We start from the raw sequence: 18,294 nt of genomic DNA, 5'->3' as shown, positions 1-18,294 counted from the left end.
TCTCTCTTTCCCACTGAGCTGTATGTACATAGTATCAGCTATACACATGCTGATGTAGTGCTTCTGACATGTACTGTACAGAGACCTGAATATTATGCACACACACACACACACACGCGCAAAGGAATGCTGAAACTCTGTCCAGACAAGGCAGGGATGAAAATCTGCTATCATCTCCCTGCCTACAGGGTCTCTAAAACCTGAGTTATACTTAGTTGTGCGCGGGTGTCGTGCACCGCAACTAGCACATGTACAAGCTGTGACGCGCTGTGAGCTTGTCAATTTGTTGCGTGCAACCAAGTATAAAACAGTTAAACAGGCATAACACTTGGCATAGAGAAGACACACACAGCTATACAGTACACACAGTACTGTAATATACTTGTACTGTAAATGCACACAAACACACATAGACTTCTGTCTCTCTGTTCTACCTCTCTCGCAGCATTCCTACTGTGTGCCGTCCCGTTAAACATGATCGATTCATTGACAGGCATATAAACCAGTCATTGTTCTTTTTCCCCAGGTGTAAGGACAACATCGTTGGTCGCCAGTGTGAGCGCTGTGCTCCTGGGTTCTATGGTTACCCCAACTGTAGACCCTGTGACTGCAATGAGGCAGGAACGGAGGAGGACGTTTGTAACTCTTTCACTGGACAATGTCTTTGCAAGGTGGAGACACGCACGCACGCATGCACGCACGCACGCACGCACGCACGCACGCACGCACGCACGCACGCACGCATGCACGCACACACACACACACACACAGAGGACACCGGGACAATTTTCGGCTAGACTTTTAAACTATACTTGTCTTTTGTGCTTTAAAATGCATTAATATGCAATAACATAACTTTGACCGATGAATTTGATGCACAATGATATTTAGCGTGTTGGATTACCTACAGTATCTCATGCAAGTTTCAAGTTTATTTTCATACTGAACAAAAATGTATGGAATCAAATGGCTTCTTGAAGATCAGCTTAGGCATTCTTTTGAAAATGGTTGGCAGTAATGTCAAGTATACCATGAGTTGTAGTCAATGGGTTAAACATGCCACCATGACCATCAGTACTGTATGTCCTAATGTCCTTTAAACAATAACACACTTTCTTAATTATAGGGGACTCATAATCGTATGACAGTGTCACTCGCCAAAAATAGCACATCTGCAAGCTCATAATGCATTGGATTTTGAGCATGTACTGTATATCTGACATTTTCCACAAGCGACACCATCATGCAATGATAAATCAAGCTTTTCTCTCTCTCCGTCCATTTGCATGTCCCTTCTAACCATGTGTGTGTGGTGTTCCTCTGCAGGAGAACGTGCAGGGTCCTCGCTGTGACCAGTGCAGAGTTGGTACGTTCCACCTGGACCCTACCAACCCTAAAGGCTGTACCAGCTGTTTCTGTTTCGGAGCCACGGACCGCTGCCGGAGCTCGGTCAAACGACGCACCGAGGTACTGACCACAGCTCAATGAAGAAAAGAAATAATCAAATGAAAGAAATGCTTTTAACTTCACTAAGGCTCATCCCCAAAAAGTGTATTAACATAATGGCATCACCTGTGTCCTATTCATTCATTTTGACTTTTTGATAGTGTTGTTTATACTGATGTGGTCTCTCCTCTCTTCCTCTCTTGCAGGTCATGGACATGAAGGGTTGGGTGTTGATAGGCGTGGACAAACAGGAGGTTCCAGTGGTAGCGTATCCTGGTCAGGACCTTGTAGAGGCAGACCTCAGTGATGTTCCTGACGTCTCCCTGGATCTCCACTGGCACGCTCCCAAAGCGTACCTGGGAGATAAGGTAAGAATCTTGGGTATTAATAGTTACACTTGAGTTTAGGGCTGAGAATCTACACAATCCACGACTGTGTATGAATAATGCATTAATAATTGAAATTATTTTTTAGATAATCTGTAGGACTGTGAAATGTTACTTTAAGGACACTGCTTCCCTCACAAGATACTACAGTGTAATACTTTGTTATTTTATAAATGCATTTATAAAATAACATGACTTGACTACTGTTGAAGAGAGAAGGCTGTCAGTTCATATCAACACATGACATGACCAGACATACTGGGTATATCAGAAGTATCATTGAAAGATGAGATAAGCCCCACAATGGCTCCTTGCCTTCTAAAACAACCAAAGCTGTGGTTCTTTTTCCCCTAATATTGATTTGGTTGTATTTACCATGGCAAAGATGAGCGAGGGCATGACTAGTAAAGCTTTTGAAACGGAATGTTTTGGAAGAAGAGGCAGATGAGAACATGTCAGTGGAAAAAACAAATATTGCTAGTGTTAGTGCTAGTAATAGTTTCATATCGTTTCAACGTCCGGTGAGATAAGGGACCAGGGGTTGGCTACTGTACCCAGGCACCCAGTAAATTCACAGCTAAGGATGTACATACAGTATACGTTTATAAAACAACTGATTCTATCACTGCACTCAGAGCAAGAGATTGTGTATATAATTCACAATGGGGGCTACATTCATTTCCCATGTACACAGAGACCCCTTTTTCACCGCTGTGTGAAAAAACACTGAAAAAGTTTTTTTTCTTGCCCTGAACTGGGAACCAAAGTGGGCGTGTCACTATTGTACCGGTTGGAAGATGCAAATGCGATATAAACAATGGCAAAAGCAGGCGAAAAATCATCATTAAAACAAAAGAAAAGAAAAGAAAAGTGAAACTGTATCTGCCATTGACGATTGAATTTCCCCCGTTAAATGGACACTTTGACCGGTCATATTAAACACATGGCCTGGAATCGAACCTGGGGCAACTCCTGGGGACTCCTGCTCCTAATTACAATGGTGCTTTAAACTGGTGGAAACGCATGTCGGTTCGCAGCTGGTTCCGTGAAAGCACCACGGTTCCAAGGATCTAGAACGGAACCAGTTCTAGAACCAAAGTTCTTTTGGTGGAAAAGGACCATAATTTACTATCAAAGAAACTGAACCACACACATATAGGGCATTCATTTACAAAATATGGAGATACAAGGTTTCTGCCCTACAGCAACAATACTGTATGTATGTTTAAAAAATATATTCTTTGTGTCTCTCTTGTTTGTATCTAGGTGTCCTCATATGGAGGTTATCTGAGGTACCGTCTCCACACTCAAACGATGAGAGGAGACACCCTGTCTCTGCCTTCCGAGGCCGCACGGCCTGATATCATACTTAAGGTACAAGACACACACAAACATCTTATCATTTATCTGACATGTTGTCCTGGCTAGTACGCAGAAAACACACGTACACGTACACGTACACGTACACGTACACGTACACGTACACGTACACGTACACGTACACGTCAATTAATAATATGTGTCTTCTCCTCGTTACTCAGGGTAACCAGATGACCCTGGTGTTCATGGAGAGAGAGTATTCATCACCTGAAGAACCACACCTGGGAATAGTACACATCGTGGAGGTATGTACTTACTGACAGTGTTGACAGAAAATGTTTAACACCACAAATTTTGTATGGGGGTCCCTGGCACAAGATATTTCCAGATGGGGGTCCATGGCCAAATACATATAAATGTGTGGGTGCTTGACATGACAATGTTTTAGAACCACTGGTCTAAACCAATACACTGTTATTAAACGTCTCTCATATCTCTCTACTCTCCATCCACAGGGCAGCTTCCGTCATGCTCAGACAGGTAACTCTGTGTCCAGAGAGGAGCTGATGATGGTACTGGTCGGACTGGAGTCTCTCCAGGTCCGCGCCCTGCATTCCCAGTCGGCCCACTCTGTGTCGCTCCGAGCAGCCGTGCTGGAGGGAGCGCAGACCCTGCCGGCGGGTCGCCATGCCAACAACGTGGAGATCTGCATGTGTCCTGCCAACTACTTGGGAGATTCCTGTCAGGTAAGACTGTTATGGTTGTTCGATACAATTCTGATCAGTAAGAATTAGAGCCAGACTGATATATCGGTTTGGACGATATTACGGTATATCGGCCATTATTTGACTTTTTTGAGGATTGGTATCGGCAATTATGCAAACCGATGTGTCCCGATCTTAAAACGTGTACAAAAATACCAGGTCTACAAGCTTGTGAGATTGTGCATCTGCTATTTATTTATTTATTTAATTTATTTGACTAAATACCTCTCCTCTCCTCTCCTCAGGAATGTGCTCCAGGTTACTACAGGGACACTAAAGGTCTGTTCCTGGGGAAGTGTGTTGCCTGCAACTGTCATGGCCATTCTGACCAGTGCCTGGATGGCTCAGGAGTCTGTCTGGTGAGGACAAAAATATATATATATTTGTAAATTATTTCTTTGGCTGTTTTGCTATTTTAGATACTTAAACCTTTTATGGAGTCTATTCCTTTCCTACATCCTCTTCATTAAACCTGTCAAGGTGAACTGGACTCTTCTAATTAGGGATTTACTGATTAGATTATTCTACTGCAGTGGTTCCCATACAGTATGCACACTGGCTTACCGAGAGACAAGTCCAGGTCTGCCTTGAGACTTTTCTCTACATGCATGTCTACATGCCAACTGAATGAAAGCAGTGCAGAAGAATAAAAAAAATGAAATTGTGGTCAGGTGGTTTTCTGATCTGTATGAACTTGACTTTGCCTTCATCCACTAAATGCTTTATTTTTTACAGCCTCATCATCGTTAATGTCATCTTCCTCCTCAGTTAGACTAACAAACAGTACAGTACACCTGGTGCCTCCCAGACAAACTATTTGACTCAGTCTATAATTTAAACATTTTCCCAAACCCACATTGTTATTCAGGTTAGTGTTTCTCAACCAGGGGGTGGGACCCAATGAGATAAAGATAACATTAAAGCGGCACTATGCAACTTTTTTTATGTGAATAAAATGTAATTTTGTCCAATCTGAATGGTAGAGAATGTTAATACAATATAACTTATACAATTGGGGTGGTTGTATTTTGTCTCCCTGCTCTTCTATTGAGACATTTAGATCGTGTCAGAGGTCATGTCTCACCTAGACACAGGATCTGACACAAATTTTGACCTGATGGTCAGATTCAAGTTATCCCCTGAGCAAGCAGGCAGAGGCTCTATTAGCTCAATCGTAAAAATGTCAGCACTTGCGCAGGAAACCGGGTTCAAATCTGGGGTAGAAGAGGAAAGTTACATAGTGCAGGGGGGGGGAGGGGAGAGAGGGGGAGAGGGGGGGGGGGGGAGTCAAGAACCAAACTAAGATAAAAAAAAATACAATACTGAGCAGCTTGCACTGGATCTCTGAATGAATGAATGAATGACTGAAAATATGTATCTGCTATTTTCAGTGAAAGTCCCAAGAATGGGGATGCTAGGCTCATGTGGTTAGAAAGCATGATCTGCCTCCTTGGGGGCTCAAACTGTATCATTATCATTAGGTTGGGTTTGTTCCAGGTGTATCGCTGCAGTACAGTGTTAATGTTATTTTGGCTTTGTCGCTTTTACAAGCTCCTTACAAGCACTTTGGACCTAATATTTGTATCCTCCGGGCTGAAAGTAATATCAGAGTTTTCAATCCAGATATAAATGATACGGCTGCAGTATGAAGTTTGGTGTTGTTGGTGGTTCTGAATGAATACCTGGGCAGTGCTAAACCACTGACAGACAAGCTGCTGATATATCTGAAGCCCGCAGGTTAAATGTGATATTTAGATCTCCTCCTAAGATCTCGACTTGTTTGGTCTTGAGCTGTGAAGCTATGGAACACAGAGGAAGGTGGTGTGTGTGTGTGTGTGTGTGTGTGTGTGTGTGTGTGTGTGTGTGTGTGTGTGTGTGTGTGTGTGTGTGTGTGTGTGTGTGTGTGTGTGTGTGTGTGTGTGTGTGTGTGTGTGTGTGTGTGTGTGTGTGTGTGTGTGTGTGTGTGTGTGTGTGTGTGTGTGTGTGTGTGTGTGTGTGTGTGTGTTAGATGTCTGGATGAGATACCACTGACAGTAGACCTGTTCCTCTCTGTAAACAAACGTCATTGTTCTCCAGGAATCTGTCCTCGCTGGCCCCCTCGTCTCTTCAGACTGTACGCAATAACATTGAAATTGCAATCCATAACATTTATGTCCTTCCCGGGATTCAAACCCACGTCTCACGTGCGAGAGACAACATTTCAACTATAGTGAGATAAAACAGAAGAACAGCCAGTAGGTGTCCTACCCAAACACAGTCTAAATATGTCAGTGGAAGAGTAGGGAGACCACCTCCGACCACTGCAGATCATGTACTAGTTAACTGCATGAACCCCAGAATGCCTATGCTGGGGTGAACATTCGCCAAAAATGCAACATGTTTTGAGCTTGTAGATCTGCTTTTTGGTGTAGATGGAAAAAAGCGGTCTGAGTACAGTTGTTGTAACTCAAGTCCGTTTCACTAATACTAGAGGGTTTAAAGGAGTAGTTCACCCAAAACATTACTTATTTTCTATCAATTACACACCCCATGAAGCCTTGAATACTTGTTTTCGCATTCCTAAGCCAATAATTTGATGATCGGCGGAGACTAAAAGACTACTACTACTACTGACCGATGACCCGGTCATCGAGTTATTGGCTTAGGAATGCGACAAAAAAAAAATCTCCTTGAATTCAAAGCTTCATGGGGTGTGTAATTGATAGAAAATAAGATTTTTTTGGGGGTGAGCTCTTCTTTTAAGTGGTTAACAAACTCAACCATACAGAGTGTTTAAAATAACATTTATTCACTCAAATGTTTTGGATTGCAGCGTTAATATCTGGCTTACGGCTTACAAAAGGATAAATGAACATGAAAAGTTGTGAGATGCAGTCATGAGGTCCAGGAGTACAATACTATCCAGTGTCACTAATATCGCAGTGTGAGATTTACTTAAGGTGTCAAACAAGTTGGCTGCCTGTTAGAGGCCTGTTACAGCTCTGTGAGTTTTTAAATCCCATTAAACTGTGTCTTTAACTTTGGGTCTAGACGCAAAACATGCCATAAAGCAGTTTTCTTTTCTTGTGTGTCTTCACTGTAACTGTGTTTACTCAGTTTGGTTGAAGGAGCAACATATAAGACTGCTGTTTAGGGGTATAATTTTTCATACGTTTGTTTACGTGTGTCTTGTTTGTGTTTTGTCAGAACTGCCGGCACAACACAGCAGGTGAACACTGTGAGAAGTGCCAGGGTGGTTTCCTCGGCAACAACAGCCTTGATGGACAGGCGGTGTCCTGTTCGAGCTGTCCATGTCCCCTACAGGTCGCTTCCAACAAGTTAGTACAAGCTACTTTTTGTTTGATTTGTTGTTTGATTTGTTGTTTGATTTGTTGTTTGATTTGTTGTTTGATTTGTTGTTTGATTTGTTGTTTGATTTGTTGTTTGATTTGTTGTTTGATTTGTTGTTTGATTTGTTGTTTGATTTGTTGTTTGATTTGTTGTTTGATTTGTTGTTTGATTTGTTGTTTGATTTGTTGTTTGATTTGTTTATCCCCCTCCTTTTTCTGTCTTCCAGATTATTTTCTGGGTTTTTTTGGAGGGGGGGGTCCCTTCTTCACTTCATTATGACATACATATGACATTAATGCTAATGCAATCTCTCTTTTTCATAGCTGTCTGTCTCTGACTCAGTGTAGTTTTGTGGTGTGAGAGATTTAGTCTACATGCATGTCTATATGCCGACAGAATTAAAGCAGAACAGAATAATAAAAATTGCGGCCAGGTGGTTATCTGTTGACTAACAGACAGCTGTATGAACTTGACTTTGCCTTCATCAACTAAAGTTTTTTTTACGGCCTCATCATCGTTAATGTCACCTTTCTCCTCAGTTAGACTAACAAACAGTGCAGTACATCTGGTGCCTTCCAGCCAAACCACAGATTACAGTTAGCATGAACCTGAATTTGACCTGAGTTTGACAATTAAAGAACTTCATTGATCTCTTTCTTCCTCTGACCAGGACGTTTCTCTACATTCCTCCAGAGACATGAGTCTTAAACTCTATACTGTTACTAAACACTCTCTCTCTCTCTCTCTCTCTCTCTCTCTCTCTCTCTCTCTCTCTCTCTCTCTCTCTCTCTCTCTCTCTCTCTCTCTCTCTATAGCTTTGCTATGGGCTGTGTGGAGAAACCTAACAGAATGCAGTGTCTGTGTATGCAAGGCTATGCCGGGCCGCACTGTGAGAGGTACAGTATGCCACATCCACATCCCCGCTGGGCCTTACAGTAGCTCAGTAGATCACTGTGCATTTGTCACCATCAACTTCACTTAACGTTATCGTTCCATTGCATTCTACTGTAATTGGTCACAAAACAAGAATACTGCTAATACTAATTTAGGTCAAAACTGCTATATAACTGGTAGAATAGAAAGCCATTATATCGTCGATGTCGGGCAGAAACCTTGTATCTCAAAATTTTAACTTTTCATGTTTTGTTCGTCATTTAATGCCCTACTTCGTCATACAAGAGTGTCAAGCTAAAGTTGTGGAAAATGGCCGATCTACAAGCTCATGTGAGCTATTGGCTATTTTCACTATTACTGAAAGATTTCGTTCCATTTCCTGAAAAGTTACGGTTTTGGACATACAAGTTTTCCACCCGACATTGACGTTATGTGGGCATCCAGGTGTTCTCAACACCTGTTATTAATTATAGCCACCCTTCCCTCGGCTCTTTCTACACACAGGTGCGCTCCTGGATATTATGGTAATCCCATGGTGATTGGCAGCACCTGCCAGCCGTGCCGTTGCCACGACAACACGGATCCCAACATGCTGTTCAGCGACTGTCACCCGCTGACCGGAGAGTGTCTGAGCTGCATGCACGACACCGCCGGACCACACTGTGAGATCTGTGCTCCCGGTTACTACGGCGACGCCATTGACGCCAAGAACTGTACAAGTGAGTGAGCTGTGTAACATTTAATCAAAGTAATCGATTTCATCGATTATATATATATCATTTTCTTTGGCGGAATAAGTTGCAATTTCTGTCTTTTCCTCTTTTTGGGCCATGTCATTATAGGCATACATTTTCAAACATTTAAAAGAATACAGAAAATAGCAAATCTGCAAGCTTGTGAGCTAATAGATTTTTTTATGGCAAGAAAGACACACATTATGAGATAATGGAATCGCAGAAGACAAGACACAAATGCAAAACACATGAACGCACACCGTTTTTCTATGATATCAACAAGACATTTGAAAATCCCTCTAAAAGTGTGATGATCACTCTGCATCTTTTCTTTTTTTTTACCCAGAATGCAACTGTTCTCCTTGTGGTACCGAGACATGTGACCCTCATACTGGTCAGTGTCGCTGTAAATCTGGAGTCACTGGACCACTCTGTGACCGCTGTGAGGTAGGCCCGCTGTGTGTGTGTGTGTGTGTGTGTGTGTGTGTGTGTGTGTGTGTGTGTGTGTGTGTGTGTGTGTGTGTGTGTGTGTGTGTGTGTGTGTGTGTGTGTGTGTGTGTGTGTGTGTGTGTGTGTGCGTGCGTGCGTGCGTGCGTGCGTGCGTGCGTGCGTGCGTGCGTGCGTGCGTGCGTGCGTGCGTGCGTGCGTGCGTGCGTGCGTGCGTGTTTACCAACTGTGTGTCTCCTTTCTGTCTACAAAAATCTGCTATTGGTTGTGTTATCTTTGCGATGCTGTGTGCTTGATGTGTGCTTGATGTTGTGCATGCACATGTTTGTGTTTATGTACCGTATTTGTGTTGAGAGAGAAAGGTTGCGCGTGTGCGAGAGAGAGAGAAAGAGACAGAGAGAGAGAGAGATGAAGACAAACAGTTCAAAGAGAAACACAAAAGCAACGTCTCACTTTTCCTCAGTCTTAACCCAGATGTGTTGTCTTGTGTTGATTCCAGGATGGTGGCTACGGCTTCGACTCGTGTACAGGCTGTAAGCAGTGTGACTGCGACGCATCGGCAGCTCTGGTCCAGCCATGTGACCCCAAGAATGGACAGTGCTCCTGTCGGCCTGGAGTCAACGGTCCACACTGCAAACAGTGTGCCCCTGGACACTGGGACTATAGCCCTGATGGATGCAGGAGTGAGTGTTTTAAAGTAATTTTTGGGGGTGCTTTTTCTGAGCCTTTATTGATAGCCCTAACCACTCGGTTATCGCAGTGATTCTCAACCTTTTTTAATTTCAAGGACCCCCATTTTGATATGCATCAAATTATCATGTGATAATTTTATTTTTCTCTGGGACCCCAATCTGCACTGTAACATTTTCAGTGTTTATTTAACTCTGAGAGTGTACAAATGGAACCAGGTAAAGGTCCATCCGTTACAGACCCAAACGGGTCCATTCGGACCCCTGGTAGTCCCCCACCGGGCGTTGAGAACCAGTGAGCTCATCGGGTCGCCACATCTACTCAGAAATAGTCATCTACTTCCTGGTCCTCTCTCCTCCGCGGTACGGCTGTAAGTGTAGCGGTTGTATCGTATGCTAGCTTGTGTATAGTAAATAATCGTCTACTTCCTGTTCCTCCAGAGTGTGACTGTAAGGGTGGCCGCTGTGACCCCAGGTCAGGAGAGTGTCGCTGTGCGGATGGACTGACGGGAAAACAGTGTGACACCTGCTCACACAAGTACAGTGTTCCTGTAGAACATGGACACGACATGCACTGTGAACGTAAGCAATACATGATCACTGCACATGCATAGCATACCAGTACACATCTGCACATTCTGGATGAAGGGACTGGATCTTGAATAAGGAAATAGACAATAAAGCCACTTAACCCATACCCGCCCAACTTGTAAAACAGCATTAATCACATGAAACCTAGCATCCCCGTTCTGGGCATGTCATAATAAGCAAACATTTAGCAAAAATGAGAGAACATTCGTCAAACATTCGGTCAAAATAGCTACAAGCTCGCGACGAGACACGTTGTGAGCTTTGTCTCTTCTCGCTATTTGACATACAATTAATTGGATTAAAGTGGTTATATATTTTTGTACCAGTAATTATCCTATTGTATGTGCATGAGTTTGTTTATGTCTATCTCTGTGTCTAATTCTGTGTGTGTGTGTGTGTGTGTGTGTGTGTGTGTGTGTGTGTGTGTGTGTGTGTGTGTGTGTGTGTGCGCGTGTGCGTGTGCGCGCGCGTGTGTGTCCTGCAGCCTGTGACAGCTGTGTCGTCGTCCTACTGGAGGACCTGGATAAAATGAACTCTAACTTCCGCTCTGTGGCCAATCAACTGAAGAACCTCAACGCTAGCTCTATCGCCTGGGCTCAGCTACACACCCTTAACAAGTCTATGGAGGACATCGCTGTGAGCACACACACACACACACACACACACACACACACACACACACACACACACACACACACACACGTAACTAAATATCATAAAACGACACAGAGTCTGATACCTGACAGCATCGCCGGGCTGATTTGTTTATTTGTGGAACAGTTCTTATATGACACGATCGATGACTCTATGGTATTTTCAATAGAGAAAAATACTTCCCAGGGGATAACGGAGTGACGTCAGGACTTTGTTACTCTATAGTCTCACTTACATTGCTCAAACACACACACACACACACACACACACACACACACACACATACGGTATGTGTTTTTACTGACCTGATTTTTCCTTAATTCTTAGCGTGCCATAGAGAACTACAACAGCTCTCTGGATGACAGCAGAAACAGGGCAGACATGTTGGAGGCCGAGGTCATAAACATTGATGCTGATATTAATGAACTGGAGAACAAGGTATGGACACACACACACACACACACACACACACACACACACACACACACACACACACACACACACACACACACACACACACACACACACACACACACACACACACACACACACACACACACACACACACACACACACACAGACACACACAGACACACTCAACCACGTTTCAGTAATTAAGTATATCCTGGGTCCACTGAAAAGCAAGGTTTTTGAACCTTTAAAACCATGAAAAGAAACGTTAATCTTCTTTGTTTACGTTTGGAGGGCTCTCAAATGATAGCACATACACCCTCATCCATCTACACAAAATAAAACATTGCTGTCTGTGTTCCTAGAAAGTTTATCACAAAGGTTCCTAGTTAAAAGAGTGTTCTGAGATGAAATTCTCCTTTAAGAGTTGTATTGTTGTGTCTCCAGGTTGCGGCGACCCATGACCGCTCCCACAACGTGGAGGATAATGCCGTCGACACACACCAGAGGGCACTAGACCTGCTGGACTTTGTGAACAATGTCACAATGGACATAAATGGTAGGAGAAGAAGAAGAAGACACCTGACTCAACACTTAAACGTCATCAGTCCATATACATTTAACAACATCAACAAACATTATATTGAATTATTGATTTAGCATCATTTGGTTTGATCGCATGACCATAAAAAAGTCTGAGCTCAGAAAGTCACCTGCCAAATGCATTGTAAAAAACAGTGAGCCATGTCAATAAAGTTATAATAAAATAAAATGTTTACCAGTACAATTGGCCTATAATTGGCCTATCCATTGATTGATTGATCTATGTTTGAACTGTCCCCCCTTCCCCAGACATCCTCTTGGCAGCCAACCGGTCGGGGGTGAATGAGACGGAGGCGAAGCAGGATGAAGGAGAAAAGGAGAAGAAGCTGAGGGAGGTTGAGGCTATGTTGAGAGAGATGAGGTACAGGAGCTGCGTGGGTCAGAAGAAAATGGCAGACCGCGAGAAGTCAGAGGCTGAGAAACGTGAGTACACACTTAAGGGGGATTTATACTTAGTTGCGTGCCGGTGCCGCGCGTTCGAAAACAGACGATCTACAAACTCTCAACACCTTTGCGTTGTTGACGCAATGTGAGCTTGTATAGCGGCTATTTCTGGTGCGTGATACTGGCGTGACACCAAGTATAACTTATACAGACATACACACACACACTCAACCCCCAACCTCCCCCATACACACACACATACACACACATGCACACAGATACCATACTGAGATTATATTGTATTATATCACACTTATGACGATGAAACAAGCTGCATTAACACCTCTATCTCCCATTGTCTTTCTTCTCCCCCCTTACCTTCTGCTTTATCTCTCTATTCTTTCCCTCTCTCCTTCCCTCCCTCCTTCCCTCTCTCCTTCCCTCTCTGTCCTCTGTCAGTGTTGGCGCGTGTGAACAAAGAGCTGGTCAACCGTCAGACGGACAACAATGACCAGGGTCAGACCATCAGAGACAGACTGGCCCGGTTCCATTCTGAACTCATGGACCTCAGAGACGCCCTCAACGAAGCCGTCAACAACACAGCCAGAGCGGAGGAGATTAACAACATGAACGAGAAAGCTCTGGAGGACAGCCAGGTGAGAGAGGGTGCTCCCCGAACGCATCCAGACACTGATGATGGTCAACTCAAATTAGACTTACATGATCACCTATCATAATAATAATAATAGTGATAATAATGGTCAATAATAATATTGGCCATATTTTCAGGGGGACTAATACAGACGCCTGGGTCTCCTGGTGGATTTTAGTGGTTATATAAAAGTAATTTTCATAATTTGTTTTTAATTCTTTCTTCTTTGTCTCTCAGCGAAAGGTAGAGGAGTTGGAGTCCCAGCAGAAGGAGGTAGAGAGTCTGTTAAATATGACTGAGGATGATGTGGCACAAGTCAACGAAATGCTAACCGTGCTACAGGACTCTAAAGAGGTCAGCTATCTACACACACACACACGCACGCGCGCATGCACGCGCGCACACATTTCATTAAAGTGCTAAATTAATTAAATGACATTTGTCTATCTGTGTTCATTGGAAATCACATTAAGTAGCATGTTAAACTTTGCATTCTTCACTACCCCCTCCCCCCTCTCTCCCCCTCCCCACCTCCCTGTCTCTCCATTTTTTTCTGCCCTTTTTCTGCCCCCGCTCTCTCTCTCTATCTCCAGGACTACGAGAGGTTAGCAGCGCAGTTAGATGGGGCCAGGATGCCTTTGGCGCAGAAGGTTCAGACATTTGCTCCATCTGTGTCTAAGATTCCCCTGGTAGAGGAGGCAGAGAGACACGCAGAGCTTCTGGATTCACTGGCTAATAACCTCACCAGGTAAAAACAATGGAGTTTCCTACTTATGCCTGAGTTATTGGTTGCATATCATGTCACGTGGTCTATATTTTACACCGGCACGCTACTGAAGTAAAGTTTAAATTGGGCTTTAGTAATTTGTAGGGATGCGCCGATATAGAAATTCTTGGCCCGATACCGATGTTTAGAATAACAATTTAGCCCAGTGGTTCCCAAACTTTTTATCTCATTTCATTGTATTGAATTCAGTCGTATGTCCCTGATCTTCTGTGCACAGTCTGATCGATGGCAACAATAAGGATGGTTTCATCGGTCGAGCAGTGAACGCGTCCAAGGCGTATACAAACATCATCGACAGTGTGCGGGAGGCTGAGAACGCCGCCAACACCGCCAACAAGGCTGCTATGGACGCACTGGAGGTACTGTCTGTATATTTTTTGTGCCAAGGGCCCCCAAATTGATATGTCTTTGGCCGCGGACACCCATCTGAAACTATTTTGTGCCAGGGACCCCCAGAAGAGAAGATTTATGTTAAATCTTTTTCAAAATTATTCAGAATCTTCCGAACATTTTCGACATTTTTTAGAAAATTACAAAAGTAGCAGATGTCCAAGCTCACAGCTTGTTTCCAGTGTAGTCCTTTGTACTCAATTCATCAGTAATACACATAATACAGACAATACAATACAATACAAATATTCTACAAAATTGGAATAAAGCTCAGTAGAATCATATGGTATATTTATAGGGATAGTAGGGGAGGGGGCGGGTCAGGGGATTCTACTATCAAGGTGTTCAAGGATTTCAACGTCACTTGTATTTTGACGAAAGGAATTCTTTTAGGTTAGTGTTGAGTTTGGGTAGGGAGCAGTAGGGAGTCTTTTGGTAGGTCATTCCACATTTTGGTGACAGCATAGTAGAATTTTGGGGGGGGACGAGGTCAGTTGATCTCCTTCTGGTGTTATGCCCATGTGAGTCACTCACTAAGTAGTTTGACAGTTATATTTTAGATGTTATGATGCGTGTCAGTTGTTTTGTACATGTTATTACGTTTCTGGTTTTATTGTACATATGTTATCATATGTGTCAGTTGTAATGTTTCTGTTAGTCCCAAATACATATTTTAACATCCCCGTATGCCTGGTCGAGGGCTTAAATAGACACCTCTCAACTGAGGCGGATTTTTGCGACCATAATCATGACGTATTTACTTTTAAAACAGTGGCTGGGTGTGTCTCAGCCAATCACAGTCTCACCAGACCGTCCCGTGTTTATTTTTTACCCAGCCATGTATTGGTATTCCAGTGGAAACTCAGCTTATGATGTGTGTGTCTATACAGAATGTGAAGGGTCAGAATCTTCGTAAGATGGCTGAATCAGTGAGAAACAGCAGTGTGGAACTGGCCGAGGAGGCTAAGAAACTACTGGACGATCTCAACACAGGTAAACACCAGTGGTGGAAAAAGTACTCAAATTATTTACTTAAGTAAAAGTACCAATACTGCAATATAAAAATACTTTGTTACAAGTAAAAGTCCAGAATTCAAAATGTACTTGAGTAAAAGTACAAAAGTATTGGCATCAAAATGTACTTAAAGTATCAAAAGTAAAAGTACTAAATATTTGAAAATAGCAGATCTACTTGTAGATCGGCTATTTTCAAATAGCCTAGGTATAAAATAGAGCTAAAGTGGTTAATGTATGTTTTATAATATTTTATAATAATTTATATCTGAAAAGTAACTAGTAACTAAAGTTTTCAAATAAATGTAGTGGAGTAAAAGTACAATATTTGCCTCTGAGATGTAGTGGAGTAGAAGTAAAAGTATTGGAAATTGGAAATACTCAAGTAAAGTACAAATACCTCAAAATTTTACTTTAGTACAGTACTTAAGTAAATGTACTTAGTTACTTTACACCACTGGTAAACACACACGCTAGACCTGCTACACTGCTATTGTAGATCTCGAACACTGCCTTATTGTAGATCTGCTATTTTTGCTGCTTTTGAATTTGAATCCTGAAAAGTAACAGTTTTGGACACATGAGGTTTTCCACCCGACAGCAACGATATCCAACTAAATAAAACCTGGGCTGTGTCCGAACTCTCTCACTCACTACTAAATGAACATTGCAACTTGCATTCTTTTGCAAGCTGAGCTTACAGGAAGTTGAATGTCTTCTTCTTCATGTGTTTCAGACCTGAAGCCTCAATTGGAGGAAGCAGAGAGGCGTCTGGATGAAGCTGAGGACAAAAAACAACAACTGATGAATGACCTGGACGAAGTGAAGAACAACCTCAACTTCAGCACAGGTACACACACACACACACACACACACACACACACACACACACACACACACACACACACACACACACACACACACGTGCGGAATACACACTCAGTCAAGATTGCATTTGGACTCTCATGCTAATGCTTAATTTAAAGGTTTCATTTTTTATTTGTTTTTTCTGAACTTTGAACATTCAGTGGATTTTTTGTGGTCTGGGGTTTTCTGAAAATTGCTGTGATTGGCCCGTGGACTTTGACGTCACAGTCCATTAATCCCGCCCCCTCTCCTCCCCTCTCCTCTCCTTCTCCTTTGAGGGGGCGGAGCAGAGGCGATGATTGACAGGCAAAATCCCTCAACAGCGACACCCGCAGGAAAAGAAAAAAACCTGCCATGGCTCACTGGAGTGGATTTTTCAGTTAAAACCTTTTAGTACACGTTTGAAGGACCATGATAAAGAAATGTTTTGTAAACCAGCATGTCACTCTCTCGTTTCACCTGCCAGTGTTGCTTGCTGGTGTCGCTCACTGGAAATATCTGATCTACAAGCTCACAATGTGTCGCGATATAACGCTTTGTGAGCTTGTAGACTGCCTAGCCCTAGTGCCTACGACCATTTAGTGTGACTAACTATAAAGCCCCCTAATTGTCTCTCTCACGAGCACACACACTAAGGACAGACACATACAGAAGGTCAAAGGTTGTGTTGACTGTAGCCGTTGTTTTCATAACAGATGTAAGCAAGGAGATCGATCAGGCCAAGCGTGCTGCGGAGCAGGCGAACGCTACGGCCACCCAAGTCAACGAGGCCCTGGGTCCAATCAAGGAACAGCTGGACCAATGGCAGGAGACCTACGGAGACGCAAACACCACCAATGATGACATCAACAAGGCTCTGATGGAGGCCAACAAGACTGGTACAGAGAGAAAAGAGAGAGAGAGAGTGTGTGTGTGTGTGTGTGTGTGTGTGTGTGTGTGTGTGTGTGTGTGTGTGTGTGTGTGTGTGTGTGTGTGTGTGTGTGTGTGTGTGTGTGTGTGTGTGTGTGTGTGTGTGTGTGTGTGTGTGTGTGTGTGTGCGTGCGTGTGTGTGTAATAAAGAATCAGAATCACCTTTATTATCACATCACAGGTTTACAGGTGCAAATAATTGATTGAATACTTTATTAGTTAGAAATGAAAACAGCACAAGGTACAGTCAGACATTTGGGCTAAAAGGATAACACAAAAAAGTCCATTGTGGTCCTATAAGAAGAGAGTGAAATACATTTGTCTGTGCTCGCTCCATCATTTCGTCGTTTCTTTTTTGTGAGAAGGGAGAGGATGTAGATAGAAGATAGAAACAGGTCAAATAATCACAAAGTAAAGATATATACATACAGATAGCATACTGTATGTAGTAGCAGGTATGTGTACAGGTATGAGTGTCTGACTTTGTATCTCTCTCCATCCCTATCCATCCCTCTCCGTCTCTCTCTCTCTCTCTCTCTCTCTCTCTCTCTCTCTCTCTCTCTCTCTCTCTCTCTCTCTCTCTCTCTCTCTCTCTCTCTCTCTCTCTCAGTGAGTATGTTGGGTGATGCGATCCCACTGTTGATGAAGAAGTTGGATAAACTCCAGAACCACTCGGCCCTGATGCCCAACATCTCTGAGAACATCAACCGCATCAGACAGCTCATAGAGCAGGCGCGCAGGGCTGCCAGCAAGGTGTGCACACACACACACACACGCACGCACGCACGCACGCACGCACGCACGCACGCACGCACGCACGCACGCACGCACGCACGCACGCACGCACGCACGCACACACACACACACACACACACACACACACACACACACACACACACACACACCTCACACCTCACACCTCACATGCACACAGACATTGACTCTACTTTGGTCTTTGTTTACATTCAGTCTATTAATGTCACATACACACTGAATAAAGACCCAAACCAACAGGAGTACAG

General features: G+C 43.3%; 1 protein-coding gene across 1 annotated transcript in view; it reads left to right on the top strand.

The window, feature by feature from the left end:
- The window catches only part of LOC308097484 (laminin subunit alpha-5-like), a 103,898-nt gene that overhangs the window by 71,783 nt on the left and 13,821 nt on the right, over positions 1–18,294 (top strand). The window contains 25 exon segments of the mRNA XM_080445277.1: positions 527–671; positions 1,327–1,467; positions 1,653–1,814; positions 3,099–3,206; positions 3,374–3,457; positions 3,668–3,898; positions 4,162–4,275; positions 7,103–7,233; positions 8,062–8,142; positions 8,645–8,859; positions 9,221–9,321; positions 9,821–10,004; positions 10,452–10,592; positions 11,086–11,237; positions 11,583–11,693; positions 12,114–12,225; positions 12,519–12,692; positions 13,113–13,309; positions 13,543–13,659; positions 13,899–14,053; positions 14,310–14,451; positions 15,373–15,475; positions 16,233–16,346; positions 17,059–17,241; positions 17,883–18,025. Coding sequence (XP_080301403.1) covers positions 527–671; positions 1,327–1,467; positions 1,653–1,814; positions 3,099–3,206; positions 3,374–3,457; positions 3,668–3,898; positions 4,162–4,275; positions 7,103–7,233; positions 8,062–8,142; positions 8,645–8,859; positions 9,221–9,321; positions 9,821–10,004; positions 10,452–10,592; positions 11,086–11,237; positions 11,583–11,693; positions 12,114–12,225; positions 12,519–12,692; positions 13,113–13,309; positions 13,543–13,659; positions 13,899–14,053; positions 14,310–14,451; positions 15,373–15,475; positions 16,233–16,346; positions 17,059–17,241; positions 17,883–18,025 — 3,541 coding nt within the window.

The sequence above is a fragment of the Gymnoscopelus braueri genome (genome assembly GCF_963280865.1).
Source record: "Gymnoscopelus braueri genome assembly, chromosome: 12".
Lineage (NCBI taxonomy): Eukaryota > Metazoa > Chordata > Actinopteri > Myctophiformes > Myctophidae > Gymnoscopelus > Gymnoscopelus braueri.
The sequence above is the reverse complement of the archived record's forward strand: the minus strand, read 5'-3'. Positions and strand labels throughout refer to the sequence as shown.